General features: G+C 38.3%; 2 protein-coding genes across 15 annotated transcripts in view; one reads left to right on the forward strand and one right to left on the reverse strand.

The window, feature by feature from the left end:
* The window catches only part of CFAP210 (cilia and flagella associated protein 210), a 34,789-nt gene extending 13,870 nt beyond the window's left edge, over positions 1–20,919 (reverse strand). Inside the window, exons 1-7 of one of the 2 annotated variants that reach the window (XM_069080164.1) lie at positions 20,788–20,919; positions 17,402–17,631; positions 14,746–14,919; positions 14,453–14,646; positions 12,590–12,746; positions 8,229–8,368; positions 584–776 (exon numbers count right to left, since the gene is read on the reverse strand). In XM_069080164.1, coding sequence (XP_068936265.1) covers positions 584–776; positions 8,229–8,368; positions 12,590–12,746; positions 14,453–14,646; positions 14,746–14,919; positions 17,402–17,452 — 909 coding nt within the window. In that variant the 5' untranslated portion in view covers positions 17,453–17,631; positions 20,788–20,919. Of the gene's footprint in view, positions 1–583; positions 777–8,228; positions 8,369–12,589; positions 12,747–14,452; positions 14,647–14,745; positions 14,920–17,401; positions 17,632–20,744 lie in introns of both variants that reach the window. The other variant, XM_069080163.1, reaches the window with a different exon arrangement.
* The window catches only part of PHOSPHO2 (phosphatase, orphan 2), a 28,063-nt gene continuing 25,246 nt past the window's right edge, over positions 20,818–23,634 (forward strand). For 4 of the 13 annotated variants that reach the window (XM_069080165.1, XM_069080167.1, XM_069080170.1 and 1 more), the window contains exons 1-2: positions 21,011–21,111; positions 23,114–23,168. Coding sequence is in view for 6 of the 13 variants with exons in the window: in XM_069080172.1 (XP_068936273.1) it covers positions 20,819–21,111; positions 23,114–23,168 (348 nt within the window). In the remaining 7 variants the exon portion in view is untranslated. Of the gene's footprint in view, positions 21,112–22,747; positions 22,852–22,998; positions 23,169–23,634 lie in introns of those variants that run through there. The other 9 variants (XM_069080173.1, XM_069080175.1, XM_069080166.1 and 6 more) reach the window with 9 other exon arrangements.

Here is a 23,634-nt window from a genome sequence, read left to right on the forward strand (position 1 = left end):
TTCTTGCAGCCCCCTTTTTTCTTTCTGAGAAACAAAACAATAGACTGAAGCAGTTACTGAAATTATTTATTCGTGGTCGGACTAGTAGGAGGAAGCTAGATCTTCCTTTCCTCCCAGTTCCCCTAACTGAGCTTACTGGGCCATAAGGTAATGAAAATAACCCTGGATTGGGAATCAAAAGACCTGATTTTTAAGCTGGTCACATTTCTGTGGTCCTCAGTTTTCTCTTTAGGATGCCTGCAGTCTAATATGGGAAATAAGGTACATAAACAAATAATATTCTAAAGTAGAACACAAAACTGTGATGTATCTAAATTGGGGTTTGTGGGGGGGGGGGTCTATTTTTCCCATACAATTTACCAAATGATGGGTTGTAGTAGATGATCAGTGAGGTTCATTCCAGCCCTGATATTCTGTGATGGATTCCACAATTCTCTAAGTTATTAATGTTATGTTATCTCTGAAGTATAAAAATACCTTAGTGGGTTTTTTCTTTAAAGTTTAGCTTTGTAGGAAAATTATTTTACCCATTCCTAACTCTGGACACTTCACTTCTCATACAAGAATACTTTGAATACTTTACCACGGCATCTCTATATTCTTCAATCTCTTTTATTTTTGCTTTCTTTCTTTCTTCTTTTTCTTTTTCGGCCTGTACTTTTTCAGCTTCAGCTTCTGCAATATCTCTAGCAATAAGGTCATCTTTATTGTCTAGTTTCTTTCTATTAAGTTCATTCAGGAAGTTAAAAATCCTTTCTTTCCGTTCTTCCATCAGCCTACAATACAGATGCCAGAGCTTGTCACGAAGAGGTTAGGATAGGCTTGTTAGAGAAGTGTTGTAATTTAATGAAGGAATCTCAAACATTTTCTAATTCCTTGCTCTTTCCTTTACATTACTTGGTTCATAAAAAACCTCATTAAGTACTCTACAATTCTGCTTTTTTGTTTTGCATTTCCCAAGGCCCTTAGTGCACCACAATGTCCTGAAGTTTTCATTACACTGTCAGCTTATTATGGCCTCACAACAAATATGGACCATATGAATATATTTACAAACAGAACAAATATTACAATATGCATTTCTTTAAAGCAGACTATTGCTGAATATATAGAAAAACCAATGGCAGCCTGGAAGTGGGGAGACCTTTTGCAGTGTCCCCAAAAATTCATAGGTGTGAATATGAGGAAAACACCATATCAGGCTACAACATATAATCTTGGAGTTAGACTGAATGATCATTATAAATTAAAAATCATTATTATATATTATTATTCCATCCATTATAAATATATAAATAAATGATCCTATGACCTGAGACTTTGACTATAAATATATCACAGGAAAAATTCAGATGAAATGAGATAATGTTTGTAAAGTACTTAACGCTGTGCCTGGAACATCATAAGTGTTTGAATGCTTTGTTGCCTTCCCCTTTCACAGGGTGTTTACTTTTAGAGAACTACGGAAGTTTGAAAAAGTGACTATTAGTTTGTGTTTGATATTCAACCATACTTATAATTAATGGGGAAAGGTTTACCTTACAGATTGAGCAAAACCAAACTCTAAAATATAAGTGTGTGATTCATGTACTAAATATTTTCTGAGAACTTGTGTACAAGATAGCATACTATATAATAAGAATAATACAAAGATGAATAAAATATAGTCCCTGCCTTCAGGATGCCTGCAGTCTAATATGGGAAATAATAAAATAAATAACATTCTAAAGTAGAACACAAAACTGTGATGTATCTAAATTGGGGTTGGGGGGGGAGCTTATCTATTTTTCCCATACAATTTAGCAGTAAATTCTCTCTAAATGGCTAGCTTCTCTATTGTGCTATAAGAAATGATGAACAGGTGGACTTCAGAAAAACCTGGAAAGACTTATATGAACTGATGCTGAGTGAGGGGAGCAGAATCAGGAGAACATCATACACCTGTTACAGCATACCAGAAAAATGAAACAGTCCATTCACAAAATTTATTGCTAATGGTCTAATTTTTATTCAGTTGTTCAATTGTGTCCAACTCTTTGTGATGCCACGGACTTGTCTATGGGGTTTTCTTGGAAAAGGTAATGGAATGGTTTGCCATTTCCTCCTCCAGGGTGTCCCCATTTTACAGATGAGGAATTAAGGCAAAGAGAGATTAAGTGACTTGCCCAGGGTCACACAGCTAGAAAATGTCTGAGTTCACATTTGAACTCAGATCTTTCTGACTCTAGTCTGATACTTTATCCACTGCACCACCTAGCTGTCCTGAAGGCCTAATAGTGGGATTAAATTTGGGGTGGGGGTGAGGTGGAGTCATCTCATCTTTGGTCTCAAATGAATGGGAACATAGCTGCTGATGGTCTCTAGTTTGGTGGTATGTTCCTCTCGGTTTGAGGAGGTTGGGGTGGGGAGTGGGATATCTGGCTTTGGTTTTCTATTGATCCCACTGGTATAAGCATATAACTTACAAAGCAACCTGAAGGTAGGATCTTTGATTCTCCCTTTACACAAAAAAATGTTTTTATCAGCCTTCTGTAAGTCTAAGATCTATACCATATAGGGCATTCTAGGGCACAAAGGTCAAACTGAAATTTTGCTTCATTCTTTGTTTTCATAGTCCTTGGACCAAGAAGTATAAAGATACATTATTATTATTGCTTTTTGGAGGGGGGAAGGTAGGGCAATTGGGATTAATCGACTTGCCCAAGGTCACATGGCTAGTTTTAAATGTCTAAGTCTGAGGCTATATTTAAATTCAGGTCCTCCTGACTCCAGGGCCAGTGCTCTATTCACTGTTCCACCTAGCCGCCCCATAAAGATATATTTATTATCTGCCCATGAGTGTGGGAGAGGAAAAGAGATTTGGGGATTCATAGCTTTGTCAACACAAAGCACAGGTGTGTGAGGGATAACTTGCAGTGAAGTTTCCCCATTCTGAACATCATGTATACATTCTTATTACTTCCTTATATTTTGTAACTAATTTCAGTATTGTTTCCCTATATATATGTAAGTCATTGTGTATTTCAAAGTGATCTAAGAGTTATTGAGTATTAATACAATTGATTGGATTAACTATTGAGACCAAATTAGAGGTGTTTTTAGTTTGGGGAAAGGAATGGTAGTGTGAGAGGTAGCAAAGGGTTAAGTTTCTATAGAACTGCAAGAATTGCTGAAACAAGACTACTGATAAAAAGTACCAGACAGTAGCCTTGGGAAGAAGTTGAGTTCCCAGTTCCCAGAGAACTCCTAGATAAAACTAAAAATGAAATAATGTAGAATAAAAGGAGCTGGCAGCAGCAGGTGGATTTGACCAATCAGAGAGCAGACAGCGGCCTTGGAACACTCAGGCCCAGATAAGGACACATCTAGATTGGACTGAAGGGGGTTCAGTATTCTGAGGTTGTTACTGCGCCTGCATAGTGTACCTCATGTATTATGTATGTTATCTAACAAAATTAGAGCCTCATTAGTAATAATTAGGTTAATGTTTGGGAGGGGCAGGTAACCCTTGTTTATTTAACCCAGTTTCTGCTCCTGTAAGGCAGCTTCCTCTCCCTGGATTTCCCAGTGACTGGACTGCCTGCTTCTCACAAGATTCTAATAATATTTTCTACCTTCACTTTAAGAGGTCTCCGAGTAGTCAATTTGGGTTAGGGTCTCTGTACCCCACACAGGTGGAATCTGTAGAACCTCAGGAATTCAAGGCTAATGATAACCAAGAGAACACTAAGTGAAGCAGAAAGGCCAAAGCTCTGAACAGGGAGAGGGACTGGACTGTTGCTTTCACCTGTAAAGGGAACTCCAGGGGAGCAATCTGTCCCTGCTAATCTTCTTTACAACTTACTATCTGACTTGGCTAAAGGTGCACAGTCAGTGAGGGTGAAAGAAGTACCCAGTGATTCTGGCTTCAAGGCTGGCTTTCTATCCACTACACTGAGAAAATCAAATTGGTTCGGATTCCATGTTATAATTGATTCTATTTTATATTACCACCAACATTTTGTTTAACTTCTTAAAGTCACACTGCTTTGTCTTTAAGTTCAGAAGTTTAAAAATTCAGCTTTTCTCTCTGAGTTAAGTTTAAAAGTTCAGCTGTTCTATAAATCACTTTTAATTGAAAGAAACCCATTATATCTATACCATCAGGTTAACCAATAGAGGAAATCTGTTAATCTTATGCCACTAGTTATTATTGGGGGATGCAGGTGAGCTCAACCAATCAGCAATTTCCTGGCAACAAGATGGGAGGAGGGGTTGTTGCTAGCCCTGCATTTCTGATGTCCGTTATCTAACCATACTGTTTTCCATACTTATGATATTTTTGACTTTGTAACCAATTATATTGTTTTCCCCATCTATGATGCTGCCTTCTAATTTGGAGTGCTCCTTCTTTTGTCTAGAAAAACTATCTTTCGGGGAGGAGCCAAGATGGCGGAGTAGAAACAGGATTGCTGCATGGCTCCCGCTTCTACCTCCTCTAACACATGTAAAAAATGACTCTAAACAAACTTTAGAGCTACAGAACCCACAAAATGACAGGATACATACATACATATATATGTCTATATAGGAGGGTATATGGTCCTTTGAATACATATGTGAGTGTGCATGTGTACATGTATACATAGACAGAGGGCACAGGACCAATTGAATAGGAAGGGATGATACTTAAAAGGTGAAATTGAGAGGTGAGAGAGGAATATAATGAGAGGAGATGGGGAGAGACAGAATGGGGTAAATTATCTCATATAGAAGAGGCAAGGGAAAACTGCTACAATGGAGGGGAAGAACAGGAAGGCAAAAGGGAATGAGTCAACCTTACTCTCCTTGAATTTGGCTTAGGGAGGGAATAACATACACACTAAATAGGGTATCTCACCCTACAGGAGAGTAGGGGAGAAGGAGATGATGGAGGAGAGAGCAGGTTGGGGGGGAGGGAAGTTGGAAGCACACACTTTTGAAAAGGGACAGGGTCAAAGTAGAGAATAGAACAAGTCGGGATTAAGATAGGATGGAGGGGGGGGCAGCCAGGTAGCACGGTGAGTAAGAGCACCAGGCCCAGAGTCGGGATGACCTAGGATCGAATCCAGGCTCTGATACTTAGCACCATACCCAGAAATAACTGGCCGTGTAACCTTGAGCAAGTTACTTAACCCCAATTGCTTTAAAAAAAAAAAAAAGGATAGGATGGAGGGAAATATAGTCAGTCTTTCACAATATATCCACTATGGAAATGTTCTGCATAGCTTCACATGTACAACTTATATTGAATTGTTTATCTTCCCAGTAAGGGTGGGTGACTAGGGAAGAAGGGAAAGAATCTGGAATTCAAAGTTTTAAAATCAAATGTTTAAAAATATATACATATTAATATTTTTTTTTTCACATGCAACTGGGAAGTAAGATATACAGGCACTGGGGCATAGAGATCCACCGTGCCCTACTGGAAAGTCAGAGGGGGGATGGGGGAGGATATAGGAGAGAGCAGATCAGGGGAGGGGATATTCAGTGGGATCACTGTTTTGGGGTGGTGGGTAGGGGAAAGATGGGGAGAAAATTTGTAACTCAAAATCTTGTGGAAATTAATGATGTAAACTAAAAATATAATAAAATTGCTCTGAAACAAAAAAAAAAAAGAAAAAAAAAGAAAAATGATATGTCAGCCCTCGCTAAAGGTCTTTGGCTTGCTGAGGAGCTGAAAGACCCCTTTTATTGGTAACTGCTAGCCTAACCAATAAATTGATCATGCTCAAAGATCTCTGTCTCAGCTTACCATAATGGAAAACTTTGTTTATATTGTTAGACTCTACTGATGAGTTGATTAGTTTTTCTGAACTGCTTCTTTATTTTATTTGCTTTTTACTTTTTGTTACAAGGGATAGTTAGTTCATTGAACAGAGGAGTTGAAAAAGATTTATTTAGAAGTGAATGTAATATAAAAACAAATGACATCAATAATTTTTTTTTAAAAAAGGCCTGGTCCCCAGCACAACCAAAACTAATCCAGCTCAAATCAGAAGAAAGGTAAGCAAATGAGGAAAAAAAACTGCAGCAAGTTTCTCTGAAAAAAGACTCATTTCTAAGATATATAAGGAACTAATTCAAGGTTATAAGAAAAAGAGCCATTCCTCAATTGATAAGTGGTCACAGGATATGAGTAGGCAGTTTTTAAGAGAAAAAATACAATCTCTCATATGAAAAAATGCTCCATATCACCAACAGAGGAATGCAAATTAAAATTCTGGAGTTCGACCTCACACACATAAGATTGGAAAAGTTGACCAAAAAAAAGGCAAATGCTGGAAGGGATATGGGAAGTCAGGGACATTAAATCTGTGTTGGTAGAAGTGTAAATTTGTCCTGCCATTCTGGAAAGGGATTTGGAACTATATCCAAAAGGCTACTCAAGTGGGCATATCCTTTGACCCAACAATACCACTACTGGGTCTCCACCCCAAAGAAAGAGGAAAAGGACCAATATGGACAAAATATATTTATAACAGTTCTTTTTATATTGACAAAAAATTGGAAACTGAGGAGGGGTCTGTCAATTAGCAAGTGGCTGGACAAGTTATGTGTATATGTGATCGAATTTTATTGTGCTGTAAGAAGCGATGAAATGGATGTTTTCAGAGAAACTTGGGAAGACATATGAATTGAAGCAGAGTGAAGTAAACAGAACCAGAAGCACAATTTATACAATAACAACAATATTGCCAAGACAAAAAACTTTGAAAGACTTAGGTACTCTGATCAACACAATGGACAACTACAATTCCAGAGGACTCAGGATAAAACATGCTACGCATCTCCTAATAGAGGTAACAGACTCAAGAGTGCAGGCCAAGACATTTTTTTTGGACATGGCCAATACTGGAAACTTTTGCTTGACTATACTTTAGTAACAGGGATTTTGTTTTTCTTGCTTTTTTAACTGGGGACAAGAAGAAAAGGTAAGAGTGAGAATATAGACCTGAAAATCAAATTTAATTTAAAAAGAAAAGATTAAGTAGTAATTGCCTGATTTCCTAAAAGAAAACTTTTTTGAAGATTAAAATTTTTTTCAGACTTTATTAATTTTTTTAAAAAAGACATGAATCCTAACTTCAAGTTAAAGAAGCTGACATTTTATGCAAGAATATAAAATAGAAATAAAGTAAAGATACATAAAGAAACATAAACAAAGTACTGTGAGAATTCAAAGGCAGGAGAAATTGCTTCTGGCTAGAAGAGAAGAAAGGTTAGACTTTTTTATAACTAGGGGAAAAAGCTAGGAGCAAAAAATGAAAAAAGTTATATGGAGGTTATATTTATATATAAAAAGTTATATATATATAAGTTATATATATATAAAGTTATATTTATATATATATAAATTGGCTCAGAGTGAAAATAACTTTCTTTTTTTGTTACTAATTTTTTCCACTTAATAGTATTTTATTTTTTCCAATTACATGTAAAGATAGTTTACAACATTAACTTTTTTTTTTTTAAGCAATTGGGGTTAAATAACTTGCTCAAGGTTACACGGCCAGGTGTTTCTGGGTGGGTGCTAAGTGTCTGAGCCCGGGATTCGATCTCCAGGTCTTCTCAACACTGGAGCCGGTGCTCTTACTCACTGTGCTACCTGGCCGCCCCTCAACATTAACTTCTATAAGATTTTGAGTTCTAAAGTTTTTTGCTCCTTCCCTCCCTCTCCCCCTTCACCAAGATGGCAAGCAATTTGATATAGGCTACACATGTACAACCATAGTAAACATAGTGAAAATAACTTTCTACCAGGCAGAGCTGTTCAACAACAGAATCAGCTAATTTGCAAAATAGTGAATTTCTTCTCACTGGAAGTGTTTCAGCAGAGACTAGATAACAAATTATCAGGAAATTCTAAGGGTGATTTCTTAATTGGGTAAGTCGGCGAATTAAATAACTTTAAGGTCCGTCTCCAACTCAAAGATCCATGATAATCTGAAATCATCCAAAATATGCTAACTCCCCCCCCCAACCTCTTCCACAGCCTGCTTATAAATGTAAATATATTATAATTAAGGTCATTTCTCCAAAATACATCTGGTCTGGATACAACCAAAGTATTTTCATCATAAGATTATCCAGTTACATACTATATAATAAGCAACCATTGTTATTCTAGGTCTTCTATGTCATTGTCGTATCTTCACAATTATCAATAATTATTTCAGATACCATTGATTATTTAAAGTGTAGCCTACTTGTATGTTTCGGCATCTTTTTCTCTTCTAATATTTGCCAGACCCTTCTTTGCTTTGACAAATTTTCTAATTTTTTCATCTTCCTCCTCTTGTTGTTGTTCTTCTATTGCTCTGACTATACTTCTATTCTCCATGGTTTCCTTGAAAAAAAAAAGAAATTAAATATTTCAGTTTTTATAAGAAAAGATGAAAAAAATGTTCCTATTAGTACATATAATTCCATGGCCACAGACTACTATAAGAAAGCTATTAAAGGTGAAAACCTCTTTTAGTTAGCCATTTTGCAAAGAGGATCATCAATCTAGAGCTAGACAGGCCCTGAGAGGCAACCTGGTTCAACCCCTCTTTTTAGAAATGAAAAAACTTAGGCCAAAATGTTGTGAACAAAAAGGACTTAAGTAGGTGATTCAATTTCACTGCCCAACGGGTTAACACAGCTTAAAATCCATGCACTCTGAATTATAGTTCAGAAGCGTCATCTATTCAAAAGTCATCTATTAAGCACCTATATCAAACAGCATGGCATAGTGCTGTGGCAGAAACAAAATATAAGAGCTAGTCCCTGTCACCATGGACCCCATAGTCTCAATATGGAAATAAGGCATACGAAGTGTAAAGTTAATTAGCAATAAGAATTCAATAATAAAATCACTGAAGAGACATCTCAAGGCAGCAAAAATGTTAACTCAAAGTAGTTTAGATAATAAAATATAAGAAGTTTAGAAAAACATCACTTGAGCTAGAAGAGTCAGAGGAAAATTTCATGAAGGATATTAATAATGAAAGTTCTTTGAGTTAAACCCTGAAGGACAGGATGGCTTTCTACTGGAGACTAGAAGAGGATATTTTGGATGAGGGGTGTATGTAGTAGGAGAAAAGAAAAAAAAAAAACAAAAAGAACACATCCTGTATGATCCAGAACCATGTTTTAAGTGGGGGTAAAAACGGGAAAGACTTAGGATAACTGTAGTGCCAATGCAATATTCACAGTGCCAGTGATGACTGTAAATATGCCAGCATAGTTCTCAACTATAAAATATAACAGACTCTCCATACATAAGACAGAAGCAAAACACTTATTCAAACACCAGAAAACCAAATCCCAACACCAGGAAACCAAATCCATCATAGTAACATAGAAGTTAATACACCACAGCACAGTAGAGAGCCACACCATCCTTTAGCCCTCCCACAAACCAACACTCACAAGCCTAGCTGTCTCCCTGAGTGTCTTCTCTCTCCTACCTTCTAGTTGCTCTGACTCCGAGCTTCCTGTGGGCTCTGCTAGACCCTTCAGCAAAGTCCTCCCACCCTGAGGTTCCATGTGATTACATTCAGCCTACTGGGGGCAGGGAAGAGCTTCAAATTCCAATTGCTATTACAGTTACCCGAAAAATTAACCCAAATAACTTAAAAAGCAGTAACTACATACCCCATCTGTTGCCATGTCTTGTTACTTCCAAGTTTCCTTCTCTCCACTCACACAGCTGTTACCCTAGGGCAAAGCCTTTAGCATCTTGGGCACAGAGTATTATCACAATAGCCTGCTGGATGGTCTCTCCCCACTCCCATTCATCCTCCACTAAACTGCTAAAATAATCTTCCTAAAGTGTGGGTCTGCCTATGCCAAAACTCTAATCAAAAAACCCCAATGGTTCTCTATTGCCTCCAGGATCAAATATTAAAAAGTCTGTTTGGTTTTTAAGGCCCTTTAAACTTGACCCTTTTCTACCTTTTCAGGTTTTTTTTGTTATTTCCCCCTATATACTCTACAATCCAATAACACTGGCCTTGCTGTTCCTTATACACAATACTCTATCTCCTGATTCCCTTTTTATTGATCAAACCCCATGCCTAGAATGCTCTCCCTCATCTCCTCTCCAGGTTTCCTGCAAGACTCAGCTCAAATCCTTCTTCTCTACTGTGGCTGTTTGTCCATCATTCTGGAAGAGGGCCAATGACATCAGCTGAGTGATATCTTGACTTGCAAGTGAGTTGGATTTAAGTGAGGCAAGGCTGTGAAGAGTTACCAGCCTCACTCTCTCCTCCAGAGCCATCTGGCTCCAGTGGCAAGACATGGGTCAGGACAACTGGAGATGTCCCCCAGCTCAAATCCTACCTTCTATGAGAGACTGCCATTATACTTCCAGTGCCTTCTGGGACTATCCCTCCCTTTTGCATCTCATGTATGTGTGTACATAATTGTTTGCATGTTGTCTCCTCCATTACACTGTGAACTCTTTAAGGATTTTTGACCTTTTTATCCCCAGTGCTTAGCAAAATTTCTGGTACAAAGTAAGTACTTAATACCTGTTGATTGTCACTGAAGCCAGTCATCAGTGGTAGCAATGAAACTTAATGAAAAGGATATGAGACATTACTAAGAAAATAATTGATAGAATTTGATAACTGATTGGCTACAAAAGTTGAAGGATAGAAAAGAATCAATAATGATCTGAAGTATGGAGCCCCAGTGATTATAAACTGGATAGTACAGAAAGAAGGAAGTCATCAGGGAACCAGATTCTTTATATGTGAAGATTAGACAGCGGAAACATAGAAAAATTGTAGCTTCCCATTGTCTAGCATTCCTTTCCTTTCCTATGGATTGGACACTGTACTCTTAGTCATGTCATGAACTTCTCACACAAATGGTCACTCATTCTCTTTTTTAGGGGCTTTCTTGGAACAATTGGATAACCTATTTGTAGGTCGACTTACATTATGATGAACTAGCCTACTGAGGCTTAGACCCTTTTCCCCAAAAATGTGCAGTCTTCCATTTTTAAAAAAACACAAAATAATCTTATCCCAATGAGAGCTGAGTTCTCATCCTTTTATAAGTTCTCCTTCAATGCAAGGACTACCTGGCTAATATTTACTTCTCTATTTCTGTCCACCAACCTTAAGACCCTCTCCCACTTCTTACTTCCTAACTGTCTCTTCTGGCATAGTTATTCCTCTGAGTATCTCCATCATTTCTTCAAAACCAAAGGAAAATCTCTTCCTAAAGTTATCATACCCAAATTTTACTATCTAAAATAATCTAAAAATTGACAGAAAACATACTGATTCACATTTTTTTAGTTTTATCTTAAGGTTTTATCTCAGGTTGCATAAATGGTACCACTTTACCCATGAGAAGGCAACCTGATTAAGAAATAGTAATGTAAGCAAAAAAAAGCTCTCTTCATAGCCAAAGCAAACATCATAAAGTTCATATACTAAAGCTAATATTCTTTATACTTAAGAGACAAACCTTCAAGACTTGCTTATTTACTCTTATTTTACACAGAATTTTAGTAAGTTGTTTGCTAAGAATTAGAAGGGGGTAAAAGAATTGCCACAGGTAGGCACACTGAAAGTAGAAAGCAGGGACAGCTGACAGCAAAGGAACAGAAAAATTTTAAGATCCTAAACCAAAAAGTACAGCAATTTGGGGCCATGTAATATAGGGGCAAACAGCCTTACACAACTCAAAATGAATTGCGAGGATAATTTTTACCAAACAGTAGAACTGATCTGCATAATAATGACCCTGAGTTATCAAATAAAGATTAAAAGATTTTCAGTGTGTGCTTTACATTTGAGACTCCAATACAATTTTAAAAAGTTTTAATCCCTAAAAAGGGCAAAACCCTCAGTCACCCAGTAAATTAAAATAGCTAAGATGATTCATTCCCTCAGTGCTCTCAATAACTAAATTTTTACTATATTTTTTTCTCCATAAAGAATCACAAACTAATGACCTGGGGATCAAATCAAATGCTCAGATACTTAGCACCACACCCAGAAATAACTGGCCGTGTAACCTTGAGCAAGTTACTTAACCCCAATTGCTTTAAAAAAAAAATCACAAACTGGACATTAGAGGACATCTAGTTTAACTGTTATAGATAAGAAAATGGAAGTTATTGTTGGTAAACTCATGCAAGGTCACTTGGCTAATAAGTTGGGATGTGAACCAAGATCTTTGACAGCCAAGTCCAATGTACTATACACATTTACATGTTTGCTGTGGTACGCATGATTAAATAAGAAATAAAGTTGATCTACAGGACTTTGTGTATGTATAACTTTGAGAGTCTATGATTTTATGACTGCCAAACATCATTTTGTGGAAACAGCAAAAAGTATTCTGATTGCTAATTTTGAAAACTACAGATTCTTAGTTTAAAACTATGCTAACTATAACCAAGGTTTAGGCTTAGGAATGTTTATAGTCTTCTTTTATGGACTTATTGGGTTCCCATCAACCTCAATGTTACTACCTCTCCTTCCCAGTTTTAGCTTAAAGGACATAAGCTAGTCAGTTAATTCTGTTTTTACGCTTCTAAATAATCAAGGGATTTTCTCCTTACAAGATGCATTCTCTTGCATTCAAGCATCTTTTCTTCCTTCTTTTCCTGTCTCTTTGCCAGTTCTAATTCATGTAATTTAGCCTGTTTTTCTATTTCTTTGGCATCTTTTTCTTCTTCTCTTTTCCTCTGTTCTTCCACCTCTTCTCGCTCCTTCATTCTAAAGTATAAAAATAGTGTAAAGAATGAGAAGAAAACTGGTTACTAAGCATTTATGGGAATTACAGTCTACTCTGAATCAAAATTAATATGAAAATACATTCTTTCTCTTTGGAAAACAGAAAACTTGAAAAAACTTCCCAATTTAAAGCATTAGTTGAAAATACTTATTTTTTACAGGTAAAACAGGGAGGAAACTCTCAGAATTATCCCAACTCGAAAGCAGCTTTCTCTCTATATTGCTTTTAATGCCATATTAAAAGGAGTCAGTTGAGCTCCTATTCCTTCCAACTTCTTTGACAAATACTTGAGTTGCAAGATGGTTATTTGGTAGCATTTATAATGGGTAAGTCTTTTAAACTCCCTCTCAATTGCATTTCTAACTCTCCTCCTCTTCCTTTTCAGTACTAACCCTTAGAAATAATGCTGTATCCATTCACTGTTTCCACTTTGCCATCAACTTATTTCTCAGATCCTTTCATGTGGCTTCCAATCCTGTTGCTCTAATCAATCTCTAAAATCACCGATGACCCCCTTATTGCTAAATCCAAAGTTGGTGCTGTTAAATCCAGTGCAGCATTTGACACTCTGTACTACCTCATAATTCTTGAACTTTTATGACTGCTATTTTGGTTCTCCTACTTCCTACTTCTATGACCACTCCTGTGTATTTTGCTGGCTGTTTACCTTCTTCCTTCCCTTTAAATGTGGGTGTATACTGAGGTATGAAATGCAAATGTGCCACAAACTACTAATAATAACATTTTAAAAATAAATCTGTGGAATTTTAATATCCTACAGAGTCAGACTGTCACAGTACATAATGAATTATATTTTCCAAAAATTCAAATACTGCTAGGAAGTATGCTGGTATGTATATTGGTATCAATTCATTATATGATACTGCTTATCTCTTAATACCTAGCTATACTGAGAGAATGGATATTTTGATTGACAGGAGGAGAAATAGGTCATTTTGGGGTACAGAACACTTTTGTGATACAGGGCAATCCTATGGTCCTAAGCACCATGATACAAAGCTCAGTGAAATTTTAAAAACACTGGGTGCTTCAGGGTATGGAAGGAGGTAGAGGAGGTACAGTGAAGGAGGGCAAAGGCAGCCACAGACAAGTTTCATCTATTTTAGAATTTTGTGTAAGGTGGATCCTGTGTCCAAGGAAAAAAAGAAGAAACATTCTTTTTCATCCTCCTTCTCCTTATACCAATCAAAGTGGTTAGGGAACCCAAAACTCATTCTATTACTAGAAATTAGGTATGGTGGTACACAGCTTTAATCCCAGCTTCTGGGAAGGTTGAGGCTGATGAATCTTTTGATTGAGGGAGTTTTGAGCTACTTGAGGCTATGCTAATCAACATGTGCACTGAGTTTCACATATACTGAGGCACCAAGAGTAGAAGGGCCACCAGGTTGCCTGAGGAGAAGCAAACCTCTTCACGTCCCAAATAGAGGAAATCAAAACTCCCATGCCAACTGAGAGTGGGATGGGGCTATATACTTCCAGCCTGGGTAAGATGGGAAATCCTTAATAAAAAATAAAAATAAATTATGAATAAAAGACTCCTATTCCACAAAATTCATCATATATGAATACAATTCTGTGTGTATTAGTTTATCTAAAACAATTTATAACAAATGATTGAAAATTATCAGTAGAGATTGTATTAAAAAAGCATGATCTCACATACTGTTTAAGATGATCATTTGCAAGTGCCATTCTGTCACTTCGACGTTTGTCTGCTTTTTCTTGCTCCTCTTGAAAAGCTTTTTCAATATTTTGCTTCAATTGTTCCTCCCACTTTGCATCTGTTTTTAACTTATTCTTCTGGAACTGAATCTGAGCATCTCGCTCTTTTAGAACTTTACTAAGAAGAAGTGCACTCTATACAAAAAAATGTGCAACATGTCACGTAAATAATGCCCAACTATATACAAGTAATATATTACATAGATATGAAAAGCAAGTAATCAGAGATAGTACATGGAAAGTCTTCACTCTATCTGTCTGGTAATATTGATATATTTTTGCACTCTCAATGGCCTCTTTTCTTTCTTGTGCTCTATATAATGCTTCCTCCAAGTCAATTCTTCGCCTTTCATTTTCTTCATCTTGTGCACGCAACTCTTTAGCTTTAAGTTTCTGTTTTCGCATTCCCTATGAGAAATAAAACCAGTATTCATTTTCCAGAATTTTGGCAAAAAAGAATACTTTAAAAACAATACAACACAATTCAGAGCTTCTATTACAGATTTCTATTGTATTTTTATGTAAGTTAGTCTCTAAAACACCTAAGGTTAGCCAAAGTAATTCTTTCAGTAACTAAAATGTTTTTCACATAAAGAATATGATAGCAATTTAATTGGTGGAGAAATAAATTCAAATGCATATTGTCAAAAATGGAAAAACATCATCATAGCTATGTTATCAATTAGTAGTCATAACCCCAAAACTACACTGTCTTTTGCTAAATCTCACAGCATCCTATACTTTCTTTTTTTTTTTAATTATAAAACAATTGGGGTTAAGTAACTTCCTCAAGGTTACACAGCCAGTTATTTTGTGTGGGTGCCAAGTATCTGAGGCTGGAACCGATCCCGGGTCTCCCGCTGCTGGGGCTGGCACTCTACTCACTGCGCCTCCTGACCGCCCCCATCCCATACTTTCAATGTCATTAAAAAGCTATCACAAAGAAAACAACATCTTTCAAAAAACAGAAAGATAGATCTAGCAAGAACACATATAACCCAGTATATCTGATCAAATATGAATTATTCAAGAAACAAAACTAAAAACACTTTCCTGCTTTTATATGAAATCATATAATTCTGTTCTACAGAAAAACATGATGGAGTTGAGTAGGGTCAAGTGATAATAAAACTAGTCAGAAACTGTGAATATTAATATTTCAACTGAGCCTATTAGGCTCATAATTAAGTTCTGATTACTAATCTTAATGCCTTTGTCTATATAAGTGTGTGTGTATGGAGTCTCACTGTCCTATTCAAGGCCTAACCTCTAACAAGGACATCAATAATTAGAAATATCTTAGATAAGACTCAAGATAAAAAATAACTGGACTTAAGCTCAACACACTAAATGCAATGGCCTTTTCTCAGTTCTTCTCTCCGCCCTCATCTCTCTGCAGAATGTGACACTGGACCCTCCTCTCTGAAACACTTAGGATACTGATCTAGTCTGACACTAACTCTCTGACCCCTTTACCAGTTCTCATTCTGCCTCCTTAATGTTGGCATTCCCCAAGATCCTATTTTAGTTCTTATCTCATCTCCCTTCATTCATTCTATCCCTGAATGATCTCATCAATGCCCAAATCTTCAACTATCACTTCCATGTTTGTAATTCCCAAATCTTTTATCTTTAGTCTAGATCTCTTCCCTGACTTCTATAAAATGGACCTTCTCCTTGCCAAGGCCAACTCCTCTGTGTACCTTTAATATCATTCCCTCCCATTTTCTCTAGCAGATTGCCCCCTCAATTATATCTCCACCCTCAAAAACCTCATCCTCTGCCAATCTACTGGATCCTTCCCTACTTGCCTTCAAAACAGCCCAAGTCTCTCATCTTTTAAAGAAAAAATAGGTCCTACCTAGGTTATTGTCCTATTTTTCTCCACCTTTTCACAGACAAAGTCTTATATAAAGCTGTCTACACTAATTCCACTTCTCTCACTGACTCCTCAACCATTTAGTCTGGTTTCAGACCTCATCACTAACCTAAAACTGCTCTCCACATATCAATGATCTCTTAATGAACACATCTGATGATCTTTTATCTGACACTGGACTGATCAGCTTTCCTCCTTAATACTCCCTGGGTTTTCATGACACTGCTCTCTCCTAGTTCTCCTCATACTTGTCTGACCAGTCTTCTTTGCAGATTCATTATCCACATCATGCCCCCTAACTGTGGATGTTCTCTAAGCTCTGTCCTGGAGCTATTTTCATGTCTCTCAATGTTGTCATCATTTCCTATGAGTTTAATTAACATATCGGTGGTGTAGTTGACTCCCAGATCTATGTGCATAGCCCCATTCAGAAAACTTAATTACTATCATCTGCCAAATAAAAACCTGACATCCTTAGCCTAGCATTCAAAGTCCTTCATGATTTGTTCCTTCCTTTACAACCTTATCCCACACTAATCTTCTCCACAGGAGTCAATTCATACTGTATCTTATTCTTTTAGCATTCCTCATGGTTTCCCACCTTTGTTCACGAAGAATGTCTCTATTCATTAACTCCTACCTTCATCACCTCCCTATTCAAATACTCTCTCCACAACACATCTTCTGACACCCAGAGAGAAGTGGTCTAATAATCACTCCCCCCCCATCTAGTACTGTGATATCTGGTACTAAATTTTCACATTAAAATGTATAGTTATTTGCATCATAGATTATGTCTTCTTCTAGACTATAAGATGTATAAGGACAAAGCATGTATCTTTGGGGGGAAGTGTTTGTATCTCTGAGAGCAACTGACTTGAATTGGCTTGTACATAATAGGTACTCAATTCTTTAAATGAATAACATGAATTTCAATAAATTTGTATAATTTTCCTCACAAACAATAGTAATTCTTCAATGATTATGTATTCTGTATAGTTTATTACTTACTGCATAAGTATTGGCCCAATGTTTCACCATTTCTTGGGAATTTAAATGCATATCTTTCTTTGCCTTCTTTTCAGCACGAAGTTGTGCTGCTTTTCTACTCAACTTGTCCAGGCTATCTTGAATTCTCTTCCACTCATCATTTGGAAGTATAGTAACTTGACGAAGATCTACTCCACTTGGTAAAAGAGTGCCACATGGAATTTTGCTGTCAGTCCAGGAATCAGTTTCCACTAATGAGGTTCCAAAAAAAAAAGTTAAAGGTAAAATATTTTTTCTAGATGCATTAAATATTTTTCTCCAAAAAATTTCTACATTGCTGTGATATCTAGAAAGGCTTTAAGCTAATTTTATTACTATTTTTTTAGTTCTTGCTGTTGTTCATTTGTGTCTGACTCTTCATGAACCCATTTTTGGAACTACTGTAATAGTTTTCTATTTCCTTTTCCAGCTCATTTTACAGATGAGGAATTGAGGCAAACAGGGCTAACTGATTTGCCCAGGGTCACACAGCTAATAAGTGTCTGAGGCTAGATTTGAACTCATTAAGATGAATCTTACTAATTCTAAGCTGAGTCCTCTATCCACTTCACCACCTAGCTGCCCCTTAGTTCTCATTAATAGTATCAAATTTAAACATATTTTAAAGAAGTTCATGGAGTTTATGAAAAGTTATTTATATGTAGTCAGAAAGTGTGGTTTATGCCATCGCTCTGACTCCTGACATAAGTTAAGACTGAGAAGTCTCAGTTATGGCTAGTGAGCTGGCAGCTCTCAGAATGAAAGGAACATGATGAACAAGGGCACAGGGAAGGAATATGAATTACTCAGGTCATTTCAACATTAAGCATCTATTATCAGCAAGATATTTACCAGAGAAGTCTATAGAGAAGAGCTATTCCCATTCATCAAGATCATCTGCCTAGACTCATTCCCCAATGGTTAGCAACAATCCCTCTTCACTCTCCCAGTACCACTGAATCACCAACTGCCTTGAAAAAAAATAAAAAAACCCATGCCCAGACCCCCAAATACCTCCTCTCTATCCTTATCTATCTTTCTAATGTTCTGCTTCAGAACTGCCTATCCCTTCCCCTGTACACTCTGTACAAGTTGTAATTTAACAAACTTTCCTTCTTCTTAGCCCCGTTCTTCTCATGTGCTTTACATCTTCTGGTACTCAGAGAAACCTGTCTTTCCTCAGATGACAGAGAATCCCTGGTCATCTTTTCTGGTACTAGTTATACCTCCCCCCGCCACCATTCCCCAATTTATATTGGTCCCAGAAGGGAAATCAGAATGCTCCTTATTCCTCATGGCCATTTTCTAACTTTCCTATTACCACCATCACTCAAGCAAACTCTCCTCTTCTGAGGTTCACTCTAAACAAATCTATCACCCAATCTAGTGTGCTAGCTACTAGCTCCTCCCCTTCTGAGATTACCTTCTATCTACTCTGTATATATCTTATCTGTTCCTAATTATTTAAATGTTGTCTCCCTCTTTAGAAAGTAAGCTGAACTGAACTAAGCACTGCTTTCCATTGCCACTGCAGGTGGTCTATGCTGTTCCAATGCAAAATAGCCTTAACTACTGGGAAACTAAAAATTTGGACCTTACGGCTGGTGAACAAAATTAGCAAATGATGGAGTACCCTAAATAAAGTGACAGTTGGTATATATCCAAATACAGGGAACTGAGAAGACCTACAAAGGTTAGTGATTTGACCATGGTTACATAGTAACAGAATTTGAACTCTAGTGCTCTAGCTCCCAATCCAATGTTATTTTTATCTTAATTATCACCTTAGCAATATGGTTTCACACATGCTAATGAGGCAGAGAACAAAGGAATCAAACCTCACAAGGTGAATTCAACTCCAACAAAAGATTATTATAATATACTTGAACCACAGTTCAAACAACTATTTTCGATAACTGAAATACCTATATTTTAGTAGCACTTTTTACTTTTTGATATATTGTCATATATTACCCCCAAAGTAACTAGCAGTAATATATCTTCACAATATTTTAAAATGAAAACTATGAACTGCTAAATAGGTTTTTTAGTTGTATATTAAATTAAATTAACACAATAATAACAAAACAGCAACACATATAGGTGTCTCATTCACAACTGACTTTTGCTCTCTTTGGTATATATTTTTTGTTTCACTTTTTCACTGATACTATTCTCTTCCTTTCCTCCTTTTGCCTTACTCTCATTACCCACCTCTCCTTTGTAACCAGTAAGTATTGTCAAGTAGATCAAAACAACACATTGGTTTTATCTGAAACAACTGCCTTTTGGATTTTGGTTATGACATAATTGCCGTGGGTTTTCTGTGAGGGGGAATGGGTGTAAGGATGGGTCTATAAAGGAACCAGAGTTGACTTGTGGCATCCACTTTGGGGCAGAGCTGGGAAAACGCCTGGAACTGACCTACCTCAGAAGAAGCACTTGACTTCTCAGTTCTGGAAATAGGGAATTCTAAGAAGTGGAGGTAAGGAAGAGGTCTTATTCTAGGTATGGGGGGCAATGCCAAGGCATGGAATTGGGAAATGGAATACTGTGTTCAGAGAGTAATAAGTAGGCCAATTTGGCTGGATCATCTAGTGTGGGAAAGGGAGTAATTTGTAATAAGTCTGGAAAGGTATACAGAAACCAAATAGTGAAGGTTTTTATCAGTTTGCATTTCATCCTAGAGGTAATTGGGGGGGTAATGTGAAATAAGTGTTCAAAGGTAAGCAGAAACCAAATTGTGAATGGCTTGTCTTTTTTTTTTTTTGGAGGGGGAGGGCAGGGCAATTGGGGTTAAGTGATTTGCCCAAGGTCACACAGCTAGTTCTGTGTTAAGTGTCTGAGACTGAATTTGAACTCAGGTCCTCCTGACTCCAGGGCCAGTGTTCTATTCACTGCGCCACCTAGCCGCCATGTGAGTGGCTTTAAATGTCAGTGGTTTTGTATTTCATTCTAGGGACAACTGGGCAGTTCTTGGCAAGGGAGTGAGTGATATGGTCATTCCTTCACTTTAGAATTATTGCTTTGTGTAAGGACATAACTCAAAGCCCGGGTCTCCTAACTTGCACAATCCAAGTCGGCTTCCGCCAGCTCCTTCTGCCTGTGGTGTACATCTTCGCGGCTACACAAATAAGGTTCCTGCGTGATCCCTATTTTCCTTCCTGCCTGCCTGCCTGCCTACCTATCTGCCCGCCTCCCGGGTTTGAGGGAGCCCAGGACAGACGGATCAGAGGGTTGTTGGCCCGGGGACGGCGGAGAAGCCTAAGGCCCGCGCTCAGCCTCCCATGGTGGTCCGAGAGGGGGCCATCCCCTCTCTCCTCACCTGGGGCTTCTCGCGGTTGTCCAGTCCGCCGACCGAACCGCACCTGAGAGTCGGTGAAGGCGCCCATGGTGGCCATGGCGGCCCGCAGCTCCAAAGAGCCAGAGCCTGGGGCCGAACCGAGCCGAGAGCGCTCCCCCGCCGCCGCTCGCAGCCTTAGCCTCCTAGTGTTTTCCTCCGACGCTTCGAGTTCCTTAGCAACGCTACCGGAAGTGATTGGAAACCGTCAGCGGGAGGCGAAATCCGATTCCGGGGGGCCGCACGGGGGCGGGGCTGGGGCGGAGTCACATCCGGGAGGGGACGGTGTGGCCTTTACTAGGGGCGGGCGGAGCGGAGGCCGCGGCTGGGCGGGGAGCAAAGGGCGATGCCTGTGAGTGCGGGAACTGGGTCCAGCCGGTGCCGGGGGCGCCAGCGGAGGCGGGAGGGCGGGCCGCGGGCCGGGCCGGGTCCCCTCCCTCGAGGCGAGCCCCTCTCCTAAGGTCCGGGGGATGGGGAGCCCCGCGGACGCAGCCGCTGCGGGAGCCGCAGCCTCCAGGCAGGGAGAGCCGGCATAACCCGTTCTGTAGAGAGTCGGAGGGGGCCGGGGGCTGGGGCAGTGAGGGCTGGGGGGACGCCCTGAGGGGAGCCTGGAAGGCCGTTTATGCTCGTGCCACCCCAACCCCCCTGGAGCTTACCCCAAAGCGTCTTGAATCTTTTGGCTTCCAAATCCAAAAAGCCGGGGCTCTTCCGGAGGAGGGGAGACGTTTCCCAGTTGTCACCATAAATAAGGACTTTACCTCACTGGGACTCAAGTTTCCTCATTTGTAATATGAGGGGAGATTGGCCTAGATGGCCTCCACCACCCCTTGCAGGTCTAGATAGGTGGTCCTACGGGCTCCGGGGGAGATAAACCTGGGGCTCTGCCTCTGCCCTCCCCGCCCCCACTCCAGGCCCGAGGCCACTTGACCGGGGGCAAGGTGGGGTGGCCAGCTGGTGACTTGTGCCCGGGCGCCTCTTGGCAGGGTTGTGAAAGGATTGCGTGCAGTTAAGCTTCCCTGCACTGATAAAGCACAAAATCAGCCCCAAAAGTTTATTTATATATTTTAATAAAGAGACTAAGCTGGTAGTCGGGAAACCTGAGCTTTGCCACTACCCGGATTGGTTATGACGAGTGATTTCATCATTCCAAGTCTATTTCTTCATCTGTAAAATGAGGTGGTTGGTCTAAAGTTCACAGGTTCTTAACCTTTTTTTGTTTATTGGACCCCTTCTCAGAATAATATTTTTTAAAAGTATCAAGTAAAATGCATAGGATTATAAAGGGTTTAGAAAAATAAATGTATTAAAGAAAACCATTTATATTAAAATGAAGTCAAAATATTTTGAAAAACAAGCTCTCGGAGCCCGGTTTAAAACTCCTGGACTAGATGATCTCTAAAATCCCATTCATAGGCGCATAGATTTATGGCTAGCAGGAAACCTTGGAAGACATCTAAATCAGCCTCTCATTTTACACGTGAGTGAAGTATCTCCGAAAGAAGTTATTCGAGCAGGGTCACAAAAGTAGCAACAAAAATAGGACTGAAATTTAGACCAGGTTATATAGTTCAACAGCCTTTCCATTGTGCTAGGCTGCCTCCTATCTGCTTTTAAGTGAAATTCCCGATTTGTCCTGGAATGTTGATATAATAAATAAACTGTAAGAAATAAGTACTGTTATAGGGACACTATCAGGCAACTCCAGATTATTCATAATTTAGAGACTATATAGGGACTAGACAGGCATACTGGGATTAAAATTTGTTAGCTAAGATTTATAAGAACTAAACCTTAAGGACCTACCTCTGTAAAAATCCCTCCCAACTGACATTAATATACAGATTATTTCATTAGCAAAAATGCACTTTAGATCCTTCACTGTGACCATTTAAAAAGTGAGGAATAGGATTTTAACTATTTTACGTAGATATAATTCATTTCCTTTCGAAATTGTTTCTACTTTTCTCCTATTTCTTTGTTTTTCATAGGATCATAGAGCTGGAAAGGAAGTGGAGGCCAAATCCCTCATTTTGTATATGAGAGAATTCAGAGGCTTGGGGAAGTTAAGTGACTTGCCCAAGGTCACTTAAAGGTAGTTAAACAGCAGAGGCAGTTTTCAGTTTTCTTTTGATCCATTTTTGATCCATCTTTGACCCACTTTTTGATTAATGTTAAAACTTATTTACTAACATTGAAAAATACTTCAACGAACTTTATAACTAATAACATTGTTTTGCAGCTATCCAACTTAGACCAGCCCCATTGTTCCAAGCTTTAAAAGATTTAGCTTTAAAGAACTATATTCTGGAAAATTAAGAATTTTTTTTAATAAAAGTTGATGTTATGATCCACAGCTGTACCATATTACTTCAGGCTCAAAACCATAAGTTGTACTTCCATATGACATAGGTAAGTAGGAGAAAGGTTAGTGAAAAATAGTTGAAGAGAGAAATTATTTTTGTATATACAGTGTTTGCCAGATGACAAAATTGTAACCATGCAATACTAGTAATTTTGGGTATGTATGTTTCGTTTTAATATGTTTTGGAAAACTAGTAGGTAATTTTAACTGTGTAAGTAATTAAAAATTATTTACCATCAGACTGACTATAGGGTGATGGATTTTTTCAGCTACATCTCATGAAGACCTTCTGTTAAGGCATAGAGGGGTTGCAGTTTGCATGGCATAGGGGTGGGGGAAGGAATACAGAAAATGGTACTCATCCCTGTGAAGTCTTAGTTTCACAGAAGTATTGAAAAAGTATTTATGAATACTTATGGGTAGTAGAATATATTAATAACTTTTTATATGACTTTACAAGTGAGTCTTATAGGCTGCATTATATATTAGTGATAGGGAGTAAAATATAACATG

This window comes from Petaurus breviceps, unplaced genomic scaffold (assembly GCF_028583685.1).
Source record: "Petaurus breviceps papuanus isolate PSGF00001 unplaced genomic scaffold, PetGlider_PUasm1.0 91133, whole genome shotgun sequence".
Taxonomy (NCBI): Eukaryota; Metazoa; Chordata; class Mammalia; order Diprotodontia; family Petauridae; genus Petaurus; species Petaurus breviceps.